Source organism: Salvelinus fontinalis, chromosome 30 (genome assembly GCF_029448725.1).
Source record: "Salvelinus fontinalis isolate EN_2023a chromosome 30, ASM2944872v1, whole genome shotgun sequence".
NCBI lineage: Eukaryota > Metazoa > Chordata > Actinopteri > Salmoniformes > Salmonidae > Salvelinus > Salvelinus fontinalis.
This window is the reverse complement of record NC_074694.1, coordinates 16518521-16539620: the sequence shown is the minus strand read 5'-3', so window position 1 is coordinate 16539620 and position 21100 is coordinate 16518521. Positions and strand designations below refer to the sequence as shown.

Sequence of the window (21100 nt, the reverse complement as noted above, 5' to 3'; positions counted from 1 at the left end):
CACTGGTTTTTTAGAGTAACATGTAACATGTTACTCCAATCATGTTTTTGATTGGACACTGAACACACTGCCAAATAACACCAGGTAAACATCCCGGTTGGCCAGGTAAACACACTCACACTAACTGGAGGTATTTAAAGGTAGAAAGCTCATTTGGCACCATGCCGAACTGGTTCCCATCTAGATACCTGTGGAGAGACAGACAGATATTCAGAGTTTAAAACTTGTGTGAAATGGCAGCATTCAGAGCCCAGGTCTTTCTAAAGCCACACAGAGAGAAGGCCAGACCACTAACCCTAACAACCCCCTGTCAGATAGTAGCACTGTCCCACCACTCCCCGCCCCACCCCTCTCTACCCCCCCCACCCCTCTCTATCTATCTCCCTGCATCTCCCTCTCCCCACCCCTCTCTATCTATCTCCCTCCACCCCTCTCTATCTATCTCCCTCCCCCCACCCCTCTCTATCTATCTCCCTGCATCTCCCTCTCCCCACCCCTCTCTATCTATCTCCCTCCACACCACCCCTCTCTATCTATCTCCCTCCCCCCACCCCTCTCTATCTATCTCCCACCACCTCTATATCTATCTCCACCCCTCTCTATCTATCTCCCTCCATATCCCTCCCCCCACCCACTCTATCTATCTCCCTCCCCCTCTCTATCTCCCTCCCCCCACCCCTATCTATCTATCTCCACCCCTCTCTATCTATCTCCCTCCATCTTCCTCCCCCCACCCTTATCTATCTATCTCCACCCCTCTCTATTTATCTCCCCCCTCCCCTCTCTATCTATCTCCACCACTCTCTATCTATCTCCCTCCCCCCACCCCTCTCTATCTATCTCCCTCCACACCACCCCTCTCTATCTATCTCCCTCCACACCACCCCTGTCTATCTCCCTCCCCCCACCCCTCTCTATCTATCTATCCCCCCACCCCTCTCTATCTATCTATCCCCCCACCCCTCTCTATCTATCTCCCTCCACACCACCCCTCTCTATCTATCTCCCTCCCCCCACCCCTATCTATCTATCTCCCCCCACCCCTCTCTATCTATCTCCCTCCATCTTCCTCCCCCCACCCCTCTCTATCTATCTCCACCCCTCTCTATCTATCTCCCTCCACACCACCCCTCTCTATCTATCTCCCCCTCCCCTCTATATCTATCTCCACCCCTCTCTATCTATCTCCCTCCATCTCCCTCCCCCCACCCTCTCTATCTATCTCCCTCCCCCTCTCTATCTCCCTCCCCCCACCCCTCTCTATCTATTTCTCTTCCCCCACCCCTATCTATCTATCTCCCCCCACCCCTCTCTATCTATCTCCCTCCATCTTCCTCCCCCCACCCCTCTCTATCTATCTCCACCCCTCTCTATCTATCTCCCTCCACACCACCCCTCTCTATCTATCATCCCCTTCCCCTCTATATCTATCTCCACCCCTCTCTATCTATCTCCCTCCATATCCCTCCCCCCACCCTCTCTATCTATCTCCCTCCACCCCTCTCTATCTATCTCCCTCCCCCCACCCCTCTCTATCTATCTCCCTGCATCTCCCTCTCCTCACCCCTCTATCTATCTCCCTCCACCCCTCTCTATCTATCTCCCTCCCCCCACCCCTCTCTATCTATCTCCCACCACCTCTATATCTATCTCCACCCCTCTCTATCTATCTCCCTCCATATCCCTCCCCCCACCCTCTCTATCTATCTCCCTCCCCCTCTCTATCTCCCTCCCCCCACCCCTATCTATCTATCTCCACCCCTCTCTATCTATCTCCCTCCATCTTCCTCCCCCCACCCTTATCTATCTATCTCCACCCCTCTCTATTTATCTCCCCCCTCCCCTCTCTATCTATCTCCACCCCTCTCTATCTATCTCCACCCCTCTCTATCTATCTCCCTCCCCCCACCCCTCTCTATCTATCTCGCTCCACACCACCCCTCTCTATCTATCTCCCTCCACACCACCCCTGTCTATCTATCTCCCTCCCCCCACCCCTACCTATCTATCTCCCCCCACCCCTCTCTATCTATCTCCCTCCATCTTCCTCCCCCCACCCCTCTCTATCTATCTCCACCCCTCTCTATCTATCTCCCTCCATCTTCCTCCCCCCACCCCTCTCTATCTATCTCCCTCCATATCCCTCCCCCCACCCTCTCTATCTATCTCCCTCCCCCTCTCTATCTCCCTCCCCCACCCCCATCTATCTATCTCCCCCCACCCCTCTCTATCTATCTCCCTCCACACCACCCCTGTCTATCTCCCTCCCCCCACCCCTCTCTATCTATCCCCCCACCCCTCTCTATCTATCTCCCTCCATCTCCCTCCACACCACCCCTCTCTATCTATCTCCCACCACCTCTATATCTATCTCCACCCCTCTCTATCTATCTATCTCCCTCCATATCCCTCCCCCCACCCACTCTATCTATCTCCCTCCCCCTCTCTATCTCCCTCCCCCCACCCCTATCTATCTATCTCCACCCCTCTCTATCTATCTCCCTCCATCTTCCTCCCCCCACCCTTATCTATCTATCTCCACCCCTCTCTATTTATCTCCCCCCTCCCCTCTCTATCTATCTCCACCACTCTCTATCTATCTCCCTCCCCCCACCCCTCTCTATCTATCTCCCTCCACACCACCCCTCTCTATCTATCTCCCTCCACACCACCCCTGTCTATCTCCCTCCCCCCACCCCTCTCTATCTATCTATCCCCCCACCCCTCTCTATCTATCTATCCCCCCACCCCTCTCTATCTATCTCCCTCCACACCACCCCTCTCTATCTATCTCCCTCCCCCCACCCCTATCTATCTATCTATCTATCTCCCCCCACCCCTCTCTATCTATCTCCCTCCATCTTCCTCCCCCCACCCCTCTCTATCTATCTCCACCCCTCTCTATCTATCTCCCTCCACACCACCCCTCTCTATCTATCTCCCCCTCCCCTCTATATCTATCTCCACCCCTCTCTATCTATCTCCCTCCCTCCATCTCCCTCCCCCCACCCTCTCTATCTCCCTCCCCCTCTCTATCTCCCTCCCCCCACCCCTCTCTATCTATTTCTCTTCCCCCACCCCTATCTATCTATCTCCCCCCACCCCTCTCTATCTATCTCCCTCCATCTTCCTCCCCCCACCCCTCTCTATCTATCTCCACCCCTCTCTATCTATCTCCCTCCACACCACCCCTCTCTATCTATCACCCCTTCCCCTCTATATCTATCTCCACCCCTCTCTATCTATCTCCCTCCATATCCCTCCCCCCACCCTCTCTATCTATCTCCCTCCACCCCTCTCTATCTATCTCCCTCCCCCCACCCCTCTCTATCTATCTCCCTGCATCTCCCTCTCCCCACCCCTCTATCTATCTCCCTCCACCCCTCTCTATCTATCTCCCTCCCCCCACCCCTCTCTATCTATCTCCCACCACCTCTATATCTATCTCCACCCCTCTCTATCTATCTCCCTCCATATCCCTCCCCCCACCCTCTCTATCTATCTCCCTCCCCCCACCCCTATCTATCTATCTCCACCCCTCTCTATCTATCTCCCTCCATCTTCCTCCCCCCACCCTTATCTATCTATCTCCACCCCTCTCTATTTATCTCCCCCCTCCCCTCTCTATCTATCTCCACCCCTCTCTATCTATCTCCACCCCTCTCTATCTATCTCCCTCCCCCCACCCCTCTCTATCTATCTCCCTCCACACCACCCCTCTCTATCTATCTCCCTCCACACCACCCCTGTCTATCTCCCTCCCCCCACCCCTCTCTATCTATCTATCCCCCCACCCCTCTCTATCTATCTCCCTCCATCTCCCTCCACACCACCCCTCTCTATCTATCTCCCTCCCCCCACCCCTCTCTATCTATCTCCCTCCATCTTCCTCCCCCCACCCCTCTCTATCTATCTCCACCCCTCTCTATCTATCTCCCTCCATCTTCCTCCCCCCACCCCTCTCTATCTATCTCCCTCCATATCCCTCCCCCCACCCTCTCTATCTATCTCCCTCCCCCTCTCTATCTCCCTCCCCCCACCCCCATCTATCTATCTCCCCCCACCCCTCTCTATCTATCTCCCTCCACACCATCCCTGTCTATCTCCCTCCCCCCACCCCTCTCTATCTATCCCCCCACCCCTCTCTATCTATCTCCCTCCATCTCCCTCCACACCACCCCTCTCTATCTATCTCCCTCCATATCCCTCCCCCCACCCTCTCTATCTATCTCCCTCCCCCTCTCTATCTCCCTCCCCCCACCCCTATCTATCTATCTCCACCCCTCTCTATCTATCTCCCTCCATCTTCCTCCCCCCACCCTTATCTATCTATCTCCACCCCTCTCTATTTATCTCCCCCCTCCCCTCTCTATCTATCTCCACCCCTCTCTATCTATCTCCACCCCTCTCTATCTATCTCCCTCCCCCCACCCCCATCTATCTATCTCCCCCCACCCCTCTCTATCTATCTCCCTCCACACCACCCCTGTCTATCTCCCTCCCCCCACCCCTCTCTATCTATCCCCCCACCCCTCTCTATCTATCTCCCTCCATCTCCCTCCACACCACCCCTCTCTATCTATCTCCCACCACCTCTATATCTATCTCCACCCCTCTCTATCTATCTCCCTCCATATCCCTCCCCCCACCCACTCTATCTATCTCCCTCCCCCTCTCTATCTCACTCCGCCCACCCCTATCTATCTATCTCCACCCCTCTCTATCTATCTCCCTCCATCTTCCTCCCCCCACCCTTATCTATCTATCTCCACCCCTCTCTATTTATCTCCCCCCTCCCCTCTCTATCTATCTCCACCACTCTCTATCTATCTCCCTCCCCCCACCCCTCTCTATCTATCTCCCTCCACACCACACCACCCCTCTCTATCTATCTCCCTCCACACCACCCCTGTCTATCTCCCTCCCCCCACCCCTCTCTATCTATCTATCCCCCCACCCCTCTCTATCTATCTACCCCCCCACCCCTCTCTATCTATCTCCCTCCACACCACCCCTCTCTATCTATCTCCCTCCCCCCACCCCTATCTATCTATCTATCTCCCCCCACCCCTCTCTATCTATCTCCCTCCATCTTCCTCCCCCCACCCCTCTCTATCTATCTCCACCCCTCTCTATCTATCTCCCTCCACACCACCCCTCTCTATCTATCTCCCCCTCCCCTCTATATCTATCTCCACCCCTCTCTATCTATCTCCCTCCCTCCATCTCCCTCCCCCCACCCTCTCTATCTATCTCCCTCCCCCTCTCTATCTCCCTCCCCCCACCCCTCTCTATCTATTTCTCTTCCCCCACCCCTATCTATCTATCTCCCCCCACCCCTCTCTATCTATCTCCCTCCATCTTCCTCCCCCCACCCCTCTCTATCTATCTCCACCCCTCTCTATCTATCTCCCTCCACACCACCCCTCTCTATCTATCACCCCTTCCCCTCTATATCTATCTCCACCCCTCTCTATCTATCTCCCTCCATATCCCTCCCCCCACCCTCTCTATCTATCTCCCTCCACCCGTCTCTATCTATCTCCCTCCCCCCACCCCTCTCTATCTATCTCCCTGCATCTCCCTCTCCCCACCCCTCTATCTATCTCCCTCCACCCCTCTCTATCTATCTCCCTCCCCCCACCCCTCTCTATCTATCTCCCACCACCTCTATATCTATCTCCACCCCTCTCTATCTATCTCCCTCCATATCCCTCCCCCCACCCTCTCTATCTATCTCCCTCCCCCCACCCCTATCTATCTATCTCCACCCCTCTCTATCTATCTCCCTCCATCTTCCTCCCCCCACCCTTATCTATCTATCTCCACCCCTCTCTATTTATCTCCCCCCTCCCCTCTCTATCTATCTCCACCCCTCTCTATCTATCTCCACCCCTCTCTATCTATCTCCCTCCCCCCACCCCTCTCTATCTATCTCCCTCCACACCACCCCTCTCTATCTATCTCCCTCCACACCACCCCTGTCTATCTCCCTCCCCCCACCCCTCTCTATCTATCTCCCTCCATCTCCCTCCACACCACCCCTCTCTATCTATCTCCCTCCCCCCACCCCTCTCTATCTATCTCCCTCCATCTTCCTCCCCCCACCCCTCTCTATCTATCTCCACCCCTCTCTATCTATCTCCCTCCATCTTCCTCCCCCCACCCCTCTCTATCTATCTCCCTCCATCTTCCTCCCCCCACCCCTCTCTATCTATCTCCCTCCATATCCCTCCCCCCACCCTCTCTATCTATCTCCCTCCCCCTCTCTATCTCCCTCCCCCACCCCCATCTATCTATCTCCCCCTTCCCTCCCCCCACACCCTCTCTATCTATCTCCCCCTTCCCCCCACTCATCTCTATCTATCTCCCCCTTCTCTCCCCTTACCCCTCTCTCTCTATCTACCTCCCCCCACCCCTCTCTATCTCCCTCCCTCCCTCCCCTCCCTCCCTGCACACCTCTCTCTATCTCCACCTTCCCTCCCTTTACCCCTCCCTCCCTCCCCTCCCTCCCCGCACACCCCTCTCTATCTATCTATCTCCCTCCCTCCCTCCCTGCACACCTCTCTCTATCTATCTCCCCTTCAATCCCTTCACGCCTCTCGATCTATCTCCCTCCCTCCCCCACCCCTCTCTATCTATCACCCCCTTCCCTCCCTCCCCACCCCTCTCTATCTATCACCCCCTTCCCCCCTACCCCCCCCACCCCTCTGTATCTATCTCCCCCTACCCCTCTCTATCTATCACCCCCTTCCCTTCCTTCCCCTCCCTACCCCCCACCCCTCTCTATCTTTCACCCCATTCCCTCCCCTCCCCTCTCTTCCCCCACTCCTCTCTATCTATCTCCCCCTTCCCTCCCCTCCCTCCCCTCTCTCCCCCCACCCTCTCTATCTATCTCCCGTTTCCCTCCCCTGCCTCCCCTCACACACCCCTCTCTATCTATCTCCCCCTTCCCTTCCCTCCCCTCTCTCCCCCCACCCCTCTCTATCTATCTCCCGTTTCCCTCCCCTCCCTCCCCTCACACACCCCTCTCTATCTATCTCCCCCTTCCCTCCCCTCTCTCCCCCCACCCCTCTCTATCTCCCGTTTCCCTCCCCTCCCTCCCCTCACACACCCCTCTCTATCTATCTCCCCCTTCCCTCCCCTCCCTCCCCTCACACACCCCTCTCTATCTATCTCCCCCTTCCCTTCCCTCCCCTCTCTCCCCCCACCCCTCTCTATCTATCTCCCGTTTCCCTCCCCTCCCTCATACACCGCTCTCTATCTATCTCCCCCTTCCCTTCCCTCCCCTCTCTCCCCCCACCCCTCTCTATCTATCTCCCGTTTCCCTCCCCTCCCTCCCCTCACACACCCCTCTCTATCTATCTCCCCCTTCCCTTCCCTCCCCTCTCTCCCCCCACCCCTCTCTATCTATCTCCCGTTTCCCTCCCCTCCCTCCCCTCATACACCCCTCTCTTTCGAACTCTCCCTTCCCTCCCCTCTCTCCCCCCACCCCTCTCTATCTATCTCCAGACCTTTCCCAACAAAACCTGCTCATTAAAATGGTCTCTTCCTGCTGCGGATCTCTCTCTCTCGTTCACTCACACACACACACACACACACACACACACACACACACACACACACACACACACACACACACACACACACACACACACACACACACACACACACACACACACACACACACACACACACACACACACACACACACACACACACACACACACACACACACACAGTCCTTGGCCATCGTAGTTGGAGTGACATCAGTATTAGGCCTGGAGGCCTCTGGGAGTAGAGAGGAATGTCTGAGAGAAGAACTATAACGTTTATTTATTCTCTCTCTCTCTCTCTCTCTCTCTTTCTCTCTCTCTCTCCATCTTTCTTCTGTCTTGACTCCATTGCTACAATCTGCTCATGTCCATAAAATTCCACCTGATTGTATCATAAAACATTCTTGTTATTGAAAAATTTGATGTACTGAGGAGGAACTCACAATTCAGTGACGTTTCTGGGGATGCCTTTGGGCAGCGCACGGAGGTGTTTGTTACTGCAGCGTACCACAGACTCCAGACATGTACACACACTGGGACACTGAGGCCTGGGCACACAGCTCATCTCCTCCACTCCTGGAGAGAGGGAGGGAGAAGGCAGGTTTGATTATTCATCTAGCAAGAGAGATTGAATAGAGGAAACGAGGAAAAGAGAGATTAGATTTAGAGAACAGAGAGGTTAGATAGAGCGAACATAAACTTCTTGTGGCTGCGATCCCGTTAACGGGATCGATATGACACAGACAGTGAAAGTACAGGGCGCCAAATTCAAACAACAGAAATCTCATAATTAAAATTCCTCAAACATACAAGTATTTTATACCATTTTAAAGGTAATCTTGTTGGTAATCCCACCACGGTGTCCGATTTCAAAAAGGCTTTACAGCGAAAGCACCACAAACGATTATGTTAGGTCACTGCCAAATCACAGAAAAACACAGCCATTTTCCCAGCCAAAGACAGGAGTCACAAAAAGTATAAATAGAGATAAAATGAATCAGTAACCTTTGATGATCTTCATCAGATGACACTCATAGGACGTCATGTTACACAATACATATATATTTTGTTCGGTAAAGTTCATATTTATATCCAAAAACCTCAGTTTACATTGGTGCTTTATGTTCATTAGTTCCAAAAACATCCAGTGATTTTGCAGAGAGCCACATCAATTTACAGAAATACTCATAATAAACATTGCTAAAAGATACAACTGTTATGCATGGAATTTTAGGTCCACTTCTCCTTAATGCAAACGCTGTTTCAGATTTCAAAAAAGCTTTAAGGAAAAAGCAAACCATGCAATAATCTGAGGTTGGCGCTCAGAGTCCAATCAAGACAAAAAGATATCCCTCATATTGTGCAGTCAACAGAAGTCAGAAATAACATTATAAATATTCACTTACCTTTGATGATCTTCATCAGAATGCACTCGCAGGAATCCCAGTTCCACAATAAATGTTTGATTTGTTCGATAATGTCCATCATTTATGTCCAAATAGCTACTTTTGTTAGCGCGTTTGGTAAACAAATCAAAACTCACGAAGCGCGTTCACTAGTTGCAGACGAAATGTCAAAAAGTTCCGTTACAGTCCGTAGAAACATGTCAAACGATGTATAGAATCAATCTTTAGGATGTTTTTAACATAAATCTTCAATAATGTTCCAACTGGAGAATTCCTTTGTCTTCAGAAAAAGAAAATGGAACGGGAGCTACCTCTCATGTGAATGCGCGTGACCAGCCCGTGGCTGCTGGCAGAACTCTGACTCATTTCCCTCTCATTCAGCCCCCCTTTACAGTAGAAGCCTTAAACAAGTTTATAAAGACGGTTGACATCTAGTGGAAGCCTTAGGAAGTGCAACATGACCAATATCCCACTGAGTTGAAAATCGACCAACCTGAGATTTCCCACTTCCTGGTTGGATTTTTTCTCAGGTTTTTGCCTTCCATATTAGTTCTGTTATACTCACAGACATCAGTCAAACAGTTTCAGAAACTTCAGCGTGTTTTCTATCCAAATATACCAATAATATGCATATCTTAGCAACTGGGACTGAGGAGCAGACAGTTTACTCTGGGCACCTCTGGGCACCTTATTCATCCAAGCTATTCAATACTGCCCCGTAGCCATAAGAAGTTAAATGAGAGGTTAGATAGAGAGCAGAGGGGTTATATAGAGAGAACATATTAAATGAGAGGTTAGATAGAGAGAACAGAGGTTAGATAGAGAGGTTAGATAGAGAGCACATATTAAATGAGAGGTTAGATATAGAGCAGAGGGGTTATATAGAGAGAACATATTAAATGAGGGGTTAGATAGAGAGAACAGAGAGGTTAGATAGAGAGAACATATTAAATGAGAGGTTAGATAGAGAGCAGCGGGGTTATATAGAGAGAACATATTAAATGACAGATTAGATAGAGAGAACATTTTAAATTAGAGATTAAATAGAGAGAACATTTTAATTAGAGATTAAATAGAGATGACATATTACATGAGAGATTAGATAGAGAGAACATATTAAATGAGAGATAGAGAGAACATTTTAAATGAGAGATTAGATAGAGATGACGTTTTAAATGAGAGATTAGATAGAGAGAACATATTAAATGAGAGGTTGGATAGAGAGAACATTTTAAATAAGAGATTAGATAAAGAGAGCATTTTAAATAAGAGATTAGATAGAGAGAACATTTTAAATAAGAGATTAGATAGAGAGAACATTTTAAATAAGAGATTAGACAGAGAACATTTTAAATAAGAGATTAGATAGAGAGAACATATTAAATGAGAGATTAGATAGAGAGAACATTTTAAATAAGAGATTAGATAGAGAGAACATTTTAAATGAGAGGTTAGATAGAGAGAACATATTAAATGAGAGATTAGATAGAGAACATTTTAAATAAGAGATTAGATAGAGAGAACATTTTAAATAAGAGATTAGGTTGAGAGAACATATTAAATGAGAGGCTAGATAGGGAACAGAGAGGTTATATAGAGAGAACATATTAAATGAGAGATTAGATAGAGAGAACATATTAAATGAGAGATTAGATAGAGAGAACATTAAATGAGAGGTTAGATAGAGATGACATATTAAATGAGAGATTAGATAGAGATGACATTAAATGAGAGATTAGATAGAGAGAACATTTTAAATGAGAGATCAGATAGAGAGAACATTTTAAATGAGAGATCAGATAGAGAGAACATTTTAAATAAGAGATTAGATAGAGATGACATATTAAATGAGAGATTAGATAGAGAGAACATTTTAAATGAGAGATCAGATAGAGAGAACATTTTAAATGAGAGATTAGATAGAGATGACATATTAAATGAGAGATTAGATAGATATGATAGTGTAAAGCTGCAGAGACAAAGACAGACCTAGCCTTCGTTCTCAGTAGGAAGCAGATTCACTGGTCAATACAGCTAACAGCTCAATAACACTCAGCCAGCATTGACCGCAGGCATAGGTACGGCTGAGGTTGTATATGTGTGTGTTTGTGTGTGTATGTGTCATAAGAATCGATCAGAGACCTAGGTACTGCTGAGTGTGAAATCGCTTGGTAAACACAATAATAAAATACTTTTACAAAGACAGTCGATACATAGAGTCACGTTCAACCGCCTTTTGACTTTGAAAGAAAGAGGAGTGAGATATTGGGAAGCATGTTTTATCAGTCCAGTACCTGCTGGTTAATTTACCTCCCACACAATGAGGGCCATCAATAGATCATTAACTTACTTCCTCCCACATAAGGAGGGCCATCAATAGATCCCTAACTTATCTCCTCCCACACAATGAGGGCCATCAATAGATCATTAACTTACCTCCTCCCACATAATGAGGGCCATCAATAGATCACTAACTTACCTCCTCCCACACAATGAGGGCCATCAATAGATCACTAACTTATCTCCTCCCACACAATGAGGGCCATCAATAGATCATTAACTTACCTCCTCCCACACAATGAGGGCCATCAATAGATCATTAATTTACCTCCTCCCACACAATGAGGGCCATCAATAGATCACTAACTTATCTCCTCCCACACAATGAGGGCCATCAATAGATCATTAACTTATCTCCTCCCACACAATGAGGGCCATCAATAGATCACTAACTTATCTCCCACACAATGAGGGCCATCAATAGATCACTAACTTACCTTCCACACAATGAGGGCCATCAATAGATCATTATCTCTATCTTAAAGGGAAAGTGCACCCCTCCCCCCACAAAAAAACACAGATGCTTTGACAACTCAAAAGGGGTAGATCTCTTTCTGTATATTGTGCTACAATCTGCAGTCTTCAGGCCCAAATGACTTGAAGCAGGTGTATGAGCGAAACTCGTAACTCCCATCAAGGCAGAACTGTGTGTGCTAGAGAGTGTGAGTTTGTTTCGACCCAAACTCACCCCCTTCACAGCGGAAGTCAGGCAGTGCCACGTCCTGTAGTGGGATCTCTTTGAGGAAGGCGGGGCGCTGGCATCGGGGATTGCCCGTGACGATCTTTCTGCTTCTCAGCCAATCACCAAGCCAGGCCAGATGACAGTCACAGTTGAAGGAGTTAGCCAGGAGGTTACTGATGGAAAGAGGGAGTTAGACTTAACAATTACACCAATTAAGCTTTAGCTTCCTGTGTGGTGTGTGTGTGTGAAGGTGTGTGTGTGTGTGTGCGTGTGTGTGTGTGTGCGTGTGTGTGTGTGTGCGTGTGTGCGTGTGCGTGTGTGTGAAGGCGTGTGTGTGTGTGTGTGTGTGTGTGTGTGTGTGCGTGTGTGCGTGTGCGTGTGTTTGAAGGTGTGTGTGTAGGTGTGTTAGAGCCCTGCATCGGGTGAAAAATCAGCTGTCGGGTAGAATGAAAAGATTATTTCAACCCGTAGTTTGGCTCACAGTTCAGAACAATTACATTGCGGGTCGGAAACATTTGCAATACATTTTTTAACAGGAGCTTGATGTGTTGTGAATTCCATTTAGTGAGTGGCGAGGCAGACATACCGCTACCAGCTGTGCAGAGACGCTATGCCCATACGGGGCACAGGGGAACGTGCCCCCTCTGATTTGTGCTGATTAATATGTTGTATTTTTTTATTTTTTATTGCTGCTGTACTAGCCACCTAGCATTTTTCTGAAGTTGTCTTTAGCTATCCCAGAGAGGTTCCCAATCTCCCAACCTCATAACTAGCTACCAAGAAGCCATTTCAGGCTATCAATCAAGTTATAGTAGCTAGCTTGTCTATCTATCTTAGCTGGCATGCCTGCTTGCAACGTTGGTAGACTTTAGAAAAACAATTAATTACTAAACGTACTGAATAAGGCTCACATTCCTTTCAATCTTTTACCCAGAGACGCAGAGAAATGCAGTGCATTCAGAAAGTATTCAGACCACTTGACATTCAGAGACTTGTCCCGAAGCCACTCCTGCATTGTATTGGCTGTGTGCTTAGGGTCGTTGTCATGTTGGAAGGTGAACCTTCGCCCCCAGTCTGAGATCCTGAGCGCTCTGGAGCAGGTTTTCATCCAGGATCTCTCTGTACTTTGCTCTGTTAATCTTTCCCTTGATCCTGACTAGTTTCCCGGTCCCTGCCGCTGAAAAACATCCCCACAGCATGATACTGCCATCACCATGCTTCACCATAGGGATGGTGCCAGGTTTCCTCCAGATGTGATGCTTGGCATTCAGGCCTAAGAGTTCAATCTTGGTTTCATCAGACCAGAGAATATTGTTTCTCGTGGTCTGAGAGTCTTTAGGTGACTTTTGGCAAACTCCAAGGTGGCTGTCTTGTGCCTTTTACTGAGGAGTGGCTTCCGTCTGGCCACGCTACAATAAAACCCTGATTGGTGGAGTGCTGCAGAGATGGTTGTCCTTCTGAAAGGTTCTCCCATCTCCACAGAGGAACTCTGGAGCTCTGTCAGAGTGACCATCTGGTTCTTGGTCACCTCTCTGACCAAGGCCCTTCTCCCCTGATTGCTCAGTTTGGCCGGGCAGCCAGCTCTAGGTAGAGTCTTGGTGGTTCCAAACTTCTTCCATTTAAGAATGATGACGGCCACTGTCTTCTTGGGGACCTTCAATGCTGCAGACATTTTTTGGTACCCTTCCCCAGATCTGTGCCTCGACACAATCCTGTCTCGGAACTCTACGGACAATTCATTCGACCTCTTGTCCAATCAATTGAATTTACCACACGTGGACTACAATCAAGTTGTAGACATTTCTCATGGATAATCAATGGAAACAGGATGCACCTGAGCTCAATTTCGAGTCCCATAGCAAAGTGTCTGAATACATAGGTAAATTAGTTATTTCTGTTTTCGCGTTGTGTTTATGGGGTATTGTGTGTAGATTGATGAGGATAAACAATTATTTAATCCATGTTAGAATAAGGCTGTAACGTAACAAAATGTGGACAAATTCAAGGGATCTGAATACTTTCTGAATGCACCTTATTTAGTTTCCAGTCAGGAGGATACAGACAGCTCAAGAGGTATGCTTAGACATGCAGAAAAAATGACATATTTTTCACATGGAATGGAATGTAATGATTATGGCTCTAGATTGCATTAAAAAAGGGTTTCAAGTGTTTTAAAAATGGAAGGGGAGCCTTAAGTTGGGTAGTCTACTAAATAAATGTATCCTATTTTTGCAGCCTGTTTTCAATTCTGGGAATGGTTTATTTAAGTTTTAATTAGGCCTGAAATATTTGATTATCTTAACAATATTTCATGTAAAAGTATTTTTTTGTTATGTCGGCTACAGGCTTTTATTAGGTAAGAAGGCTAATTAGGAGACTCTTTATCTCAAAGCGATTTGAGTGATCCATTGCATTGTGAAAATATAAATATATTGTTCTTAATTCATGGCATTCATTTTCTCCAAATGATGAATAGGCGGGTACGGCGGGTACGGCGGGTACGGCTCTGAAAAACAGACCCGTGCAGGACTTTAGTGTGTGTGAGTGCGCACGTGTTTGTGTGTCTTACAGTGTAGACAGTGTCTGCAGGGTATCGAAGGCTCCAGGGGTGATGGTAGTTAGCTGGTTGTCATAGAGAGACAACAGGCGAACGTTGTGCAGGCCGGTGAAGCTGTTGTTATGGATACATCTGATCTTGTTGTTCCTCAACATTCTGGAATAGAGAAAACTGCTTAATTGGCATATATTCCATGTGAATTGACAAGAAGTGTATTGAAATGTTCCTAATATCAAACATTAGGAGAAAGATATAGTGTTGGAAAAGGAGGATTTGGATGATGTATTGTGTCTGTTAATACATGAGTAGTGTCTTTCCACAGCCGCTGTGTGGACTGCCACTATCCTGCCAAGCAAGACTAGTACATTAAGCGTCTGTGCATGAAGGTTCTCATCCATGCATGCATGAGTGTGTGTGCCTACTTGTGCTCATGTGTGTGTCTGCGTCCGTTTGTGTCACTGCGTGTGTGTGTGTGTGTGTGTCTCTGCATGTGTGTGTGACTCACAGCATGCGTAGTCCCTCCAGTCCCTTGAACATTCCGCTGCGGACAGAATCCAGCTGATTGGCTGAAAGATGGAGCTCGTTGACAGACCCCGCCCCCTCGAATGCCCCATCCTCAATCTCCGTGATCTTATTGTTGCTAAGGTTACTGGGAATAAGTAAATAATGGTGATTAAAGAAAGATGAAAAAAATACTTTTAGTGAACTTCTTAATTTTTTTTCTGGTAGCAGCAGTGAGACATTAGCCTTGGTACCAGTCTGTTAGCTAACAGCTAGCACTACTTTAATTCCATTCCGTTAATTCCATTACGTTAATTCCATTCCTTGTATTCCATTCCTTGTATTCCATTCCTTGGACTCCACTCCTTGTATTCCACTCCTTTTACTTGTGGCCAAACAGACTGGCACCTAGACTAGTGAGACATTTCTTTGTCTAATTCAATCATAACATAAACCACAACGTACATGTTGTTGAGCTGGGAGAGGGCCTTGAAGACTCCTGTAGCCTCCAGTGTAGTGATCTCATTGTTGTTCAGACGACTAGGAAGAGAGAGAGGAGGAAACAGACCATGGTTAGAATGAAGCTGACGTTAAATAAACATAGCCATGAATCCTGAAGATGATTCAAACACGTGTGTGTGTGTGTGTGTGTGTGTGTGTGTGTGTGTGTGTGTGTGTGTGTGTGTGTGTGTGTGTGTGTGTGTGTGTGTGTGTGTGTGTGTGTGTGTGTGTGTGTGTGTGTGTGTGTGTGTGTGTGTGTGTGTGTGTGTGTGTGTGTGTGTGTGTGTGTGTGTGTGTGCACTCTTACAGTTCAGTGGTAGAGGCAGGGATGTGTTCTGGTATCTTGTTGATTCGGAGGTTGGAGCAGTCCACCACATTGGACTCACAGCGACATTTAGGAGGACAGACTGGATCACTGTTACACTCATTATTCAGACGGGTGTCCTCGGTGCCTGAAGGCACATTACACACACAAACACACAGACACACAACCTTTAAAAAAACTGTACCTGATACACAACAAACACAACACACCGTTATTAACAAACCTATATGTACCTGAAACGCAAAACACACCAGCACAACTGGTATAAACACGTCACACACACAACACATAGAGGTGTCTTTACAACGACTTCATAACTACTAAACGACTATCACCCCGTAGCACTCACTTCTGTCATCATGAAGTGCTTTGAGAGACTAGCCAAGGATCATATCACCTCTACCTTATTTGTCACCCTAGACCCACACTGCCCTATCCCATCTGGACAAGAGGAATGCCTATAATACCTTCCTCCCCACTCCCTCCCTCCCTCTCTCCCTCTCTCCCTCCCTCCCTCTCTCCCTCTCTCCCTCCCTCTCTCCCTCCCTTCCAAAATATTTCTCTCCTCATCTCCTTTCCTTCATCTCAATAGACTAACATAGCTTCCTCTCCTCATCTCCTTTCCTTCATCTCAATAGACTAACATAGCTTCCTCTCCTCATCTCCTTTCCTTCATCTCAATAGACTAACATAGCTTCCTCTCCTCATCTCCTTTCCTTCATCTCAATATACTAACATAGCTTCCTCTCCTCATCTCCTTTCCTTCATCTCAATAGACTAACATAGCTTCCTCTCCTCATCTCCTTTCCTTCATCTCAATAGACTAACATAGCTTCCTCTCCTCATCTCCTTTCCTTCATCTCAATAGACTAACATAGCTTCCTCTCCTCATCTCCTTTCCTTCATCTCAATAGACTAACATAGCTTCCTCTCCTCATCTCCTTTCCTTCATCTCAATAGACTAACATGGCTTCCTCTCCTCATCTCCTGAGGCTGTCTCAGTGAGAACAGTTGTGACTGAGACATGTTGTTCCATGTTAGTCATTCTATGTTCTGCTTCTACAATACAGACTGCCTTATTGGTCTCTTTTGGACTCTGAGACAAACACTTCAGACAGACAGGAAGTCCTGTACTGATGATGACTGAAGTCTAATGACGCTCATTACACTGTGCTGTGGACGACATACACACTCACTCACACGCACGCACACACACGCAAACAGACACACACAGACACACACAGGCGATGAGTGAAGTCTAATAATGCTTATTACAGAGCGAAGTGGATGAACGGAAGTAAATGTAATTTCCTGCTACACAGGAAGCAATGAAAGTTTCATGCTGTTCTTTGATCTAGCAGAGTGACTTAACTTTCACTGAGACAAGAGGACTGATAGATAGTGGGGGAGAGAGAGAGAAAGCGAGAGAGAGGGAATGAGAGAGAATAAGAGAGAGTGAAAGAGAAAGCGAGAGAGAGGGAATGAGAGAGAATGAGAGAGAGGGAAAGAGAAAGCGAGAGAGAGGGAATGAGAGAGAATGAGAGAGAGGGAATGAGCGAGAATGAGAGAGAATGAGAGAGAGGGAATGAGAGAGGGGAATGAGAGAGAATGAGAGAGAGAGAATGAGAGAGAGAGAATGAGAGAGAATGAGAGAGAGAGAATGAGAGAGAGAGAATGAGAGAGAATGAGAGAGAGGGAATAAGAGAATGAGAGAGAGGGAATGAGAGAGAATAAGAGAGAGGGAAAGAGAAAGGGAGGTAGAGAGAAAGCGAGAGAGAGGGAATGAGAGAGAATGAGAGAGAGGGAAAGAGAAAGGGAGGTAGAGAGAGAGGGAATGAGAGAGAATGAGATAGAGGGAAAGAGAAAGGGAGGTAGGGAGATAGCGAAGGGGAGTTTGTTGGGAAGAGAGTTTCTGCCAGTACAGAGACTGAATGTTAGTAGTCTACAGTATATTCCACAGTCCAATTATTCACAGAATAAAACATACTATTCCAGTGTTTTGGTGAGTATTTGTCTTTTTTTGTTGTTGAAGAGGACAGATTTAGCATTAAGCAGGTTTTCCGTTGATCTTTCATATTCTATTTCCATTCATGTCACCTGCCAATGATATCCCAGTGTCTTTCTCAAAGGTGAACACACACTCACACACACACACACACGCGCGCGCACGAACACACACACGCGCACGAATACACACACACGCACACATTTGTCAGTGACTGTGCTTGTGGCAAAGCAAAGATGACCTTCCTCCAGAGTCTTCATCAGAGTTAGTCTGTTCCACAAACAGAGCTGAGGTAGAGGGTCAGACAAGGAAGCACACACGACTTACAGTGAAACACAAACCTCAAGAGTTAACCCATTCCAGCTAGACGGAGAAAGATTTAGAGAAGAGGAGAACTACAGAATGAATGGAGGGATGGAGAGGTGAATAGCGAGGGAGAAAATGTGTGAAAGCGTGAACACAAGCCACTCACCAGGGATGAAGTATTGTTCCTTGGCTGTGATGGAAACAAGAGAGAAGCAATGATGTCAGTCAACACAGATGCACATTCTCACATACACTACATGGGCAAAAGCATGTGGCATATTAGTGGATTCGGCTATTTCAGCCACACCCGTTGCTGACAGGTGTATAACATCAAGCACACAGCCATGCAATCTCCATAGACAAACATGGGAAGTAGAATGGCCGTATTAAAAAGTTCAGTGACTTTCAACGTGGCACCGCCATAGAATGCCACCTTCCCAACAAGTCAGTTGGTATCCCTGAGTGCTATAGAATGTAGAGCATAAAAATCATCTGTCCTCGGTTGTGACACTCACTACCAAGTTCCAAACTTCCCCTGGAAGCAACAGCAGCACAAGAACTGTTTGTCGGGAGTTTCATGAAATGGGTTTCCATGAACGAGCAGCCGCACACAAGCCTAAGATCACCATGCTCAATGCCAAGCGTCGGCTGGAGTGGTGTTGAGCTTGCCGCCATTGGACTCTGGAGCAGTGGAAACGCCTTCTCTGGAGTGATGAAACTTGCTTCACCATCTGGCAGTCCAACGGACAAATCTGAGTTTGGAGAACGCTATCTGAGAACGCTAACACTAACTGTAAAGTTTGGTGGAGGAGGAATAATGGTCTGGGGCTGTTTTCATGGTTTAGGCCCCTTAGTTTGATTGAAGGGAAATCTTAACGCTACAGCATACAATGACATTCTAGACAATTCTGTGCTTCCAACTTCCAACAGTTTGGTGAAGGCCCTTTCCTGTTTCAGCATGGCAATGCCACAGTGCACAAAGCAAGGTCCATGCAGAATAGTTTTTTTCGAGATCGGTGTGGAAGAACTTGACTGGCCTGCACAGAGCCCTGACTTCTACTCCATCAAACACCTTTGGGGTGAAATGGAACGCCGACTGCGAGCCAGGCCTAATCACCCAACATCAGTTCCCGACCTCACTAATGCTCTTGTGGCTGAATGGAAGCAAGTCCCTGCAGCAATGTTCCAACATCTAGTGGAAAGCCTTCCCAGAAGAGTGGAGGCTGTTATAGTAGCAAAGGGGGACCAACTCCATATTAATGCCCATGATTTTGGAATGAGATGTTCAATGAGCAGGTGTCCACATACTTTACATACATGACTACATGTAATACAGATAGTTATGTATGGTTATATAAAGGGTTGGGAAATTCCAGTATCTTTGCAAAAATCCTGTTTGGAAGATTCCTGGAATTACAAAGGAATAAGCAGGTAAGCTGTGGTACATATGACAATACTATGGAGAAGAGAGAGAGAGAGAAATATACATCAACCAAGCGGAATCAGCAGAGCAGTCCATGATTATAACCATGGCAAGGCAGATGCCAATGCTAGATTGTAAACCAGTGAGAGTAGTGTGTGGAGAGAGGAGTGCCAGGCTGCCTATCCCACTGCTCTAACACATTATACTGGCAGAGAGACACACACACAGCCAGACAGAAACACTATATACCCTATGGATGCCAGAGATAGGAAGGGCCACGGGGGTGGGATTGGGCAATGGGCAGGGGAAGTGGGGGGGATCAGGGAGGTGGGGAGTGAATATAGTAAAGGGTGGGAATGGGGAATGGGCAGGGGAAGTGAGGGGGATCAGGGAGGTGGGGAGTGTATATAGTAAAGGGTGGGAATGGGGAATGGGCAGGGGAAGTGGGGGGGATCAGGGAGGTGGGGAGTGTATATAGTAAAGGGTGGGAATGGGGAATGGGCAGGGGAAGTGAGGGGGTTCAGGGAGGTGGGGAGTGAATATAGTAAAGGGTGGGAATGGGGAATGGGCAGGGGAAGTGGGGGGGATCAGGGAGGTGGGGAGTGAATATAGTAAAGGATGGGGAATGGGCAGGGGAAGTGGGGGGGATCAGGGAGGTAGGGAGGGAATATAGTAAAGGGTGGGAATGGGCAGGGGAAGTGGGGGGGGTCAGGGAGGTGGGGAGTGAATATAGTAAAGGGTGGGAATGGGGAATGGGCAGGGGAAGTGAGGGGGATCAGGGAGGTGGGGAGTGTATATAGTAAAGGGTGGGTGGGAGTGCAGGAGAAAAAAAAACACTATGCCTGACAGGCAGAGGAAAGGGCCTGGAGGTAGGGAGAATTGGGGAAGGGGGAAAGGAAGGATGATGGGCAGATTGGGGGCTGGGGTATTTGACATTGGCACAGACAGTGTGGTACTGTAGTAGGCAGAGGGCTTGAGGAATTGGACACGGCCAGAAACCCTAGCTACAGCGCCAGCCTTACCCAGCAATGCCAGCTCTCTGTGGTGTACTGTGAAACCAGACTCACTGTGTGTTAATGTGCTATAAAACCTGCTAGAGGAGAGAGGGGTGGAGGAAGGGATAAAGGATCAACAACTAAATTAAAACCCTTGGCTAGGGATAAAGTTCTATCCTCTTGCTGTAAAAAGAGAGGGAGAATGAAAAGGAGTGTGAGCGTTAGGGAGCAATCAAGAAAGAGAGGAGTGTTAATTGGTATGAGTACTGCTGGCAGAGCGGAGAGATGAAGATGGAGAGTATTTAAGATGGAGTAATCGCACAGAGTGGAGAACATCAAGAGTGAGGAGGAAGGAGACAAAGAGAGAGAGAGATGGAGGAGAAGGTTAGGAGGGGAAGCAGCAGGAAAAGTAAAGCGATAAGAGAATGAAATGGTCACAGAGGTTGATGTAGGCCAGTCCCAACAGAGAGAGAGAGAGGGGGGGTGGGGAGAAAGAGAGAGAG

The 21100-nt window shown here is 47.9% G+C and overlaps 1 protein-coding gene across 2 annotated transcripts in view; it reads right to left on the bottom strand.

Annotated features, from left to right (window-relative positions):
• Window positions 1-21100, bottom strand: part of LOC129828726 (slit homolog 1 protein-like) — a 193016-nt gene that overhangs the window by 26578 nt on the left and 145338 nt on the right. Inside the window, exons 15-22 of one of the 2 annotated variants that reach the window (XM_055889887.1) lie at window positions 18346-18369; window positions 15851-15995; window positions 15508-15582; window positions 15047-15190; window positions 14554-14697; window positions 11991-12157; window positions 8000-8132; window positions 120-188 (exon numbers count right to left, since the gene is read on the bottom strand). In XM_055889887.1, the coding sequence (XP_055745862.1) occupies window positions 120-188; window positions 8000-8132; window positions 11991-12157; window positions 14554-14697; window positions 15047-15190; window positions 15508-15582; window positions 15851-15995; window positions 18346-18369 (901 nt within the window). The remainder of the gene's footprint in view (window positions 1-119; window positions 189-7999; window positions 8133-11990; window positions 12158-14553; window positions 14698-15046; window positions 15191-15507; window positions 15583-15850; window positions 15996-18345; window positions 18370-21100) is intronic. The other variant, XM_055889888.1, reaches the window with a different exon arrangement.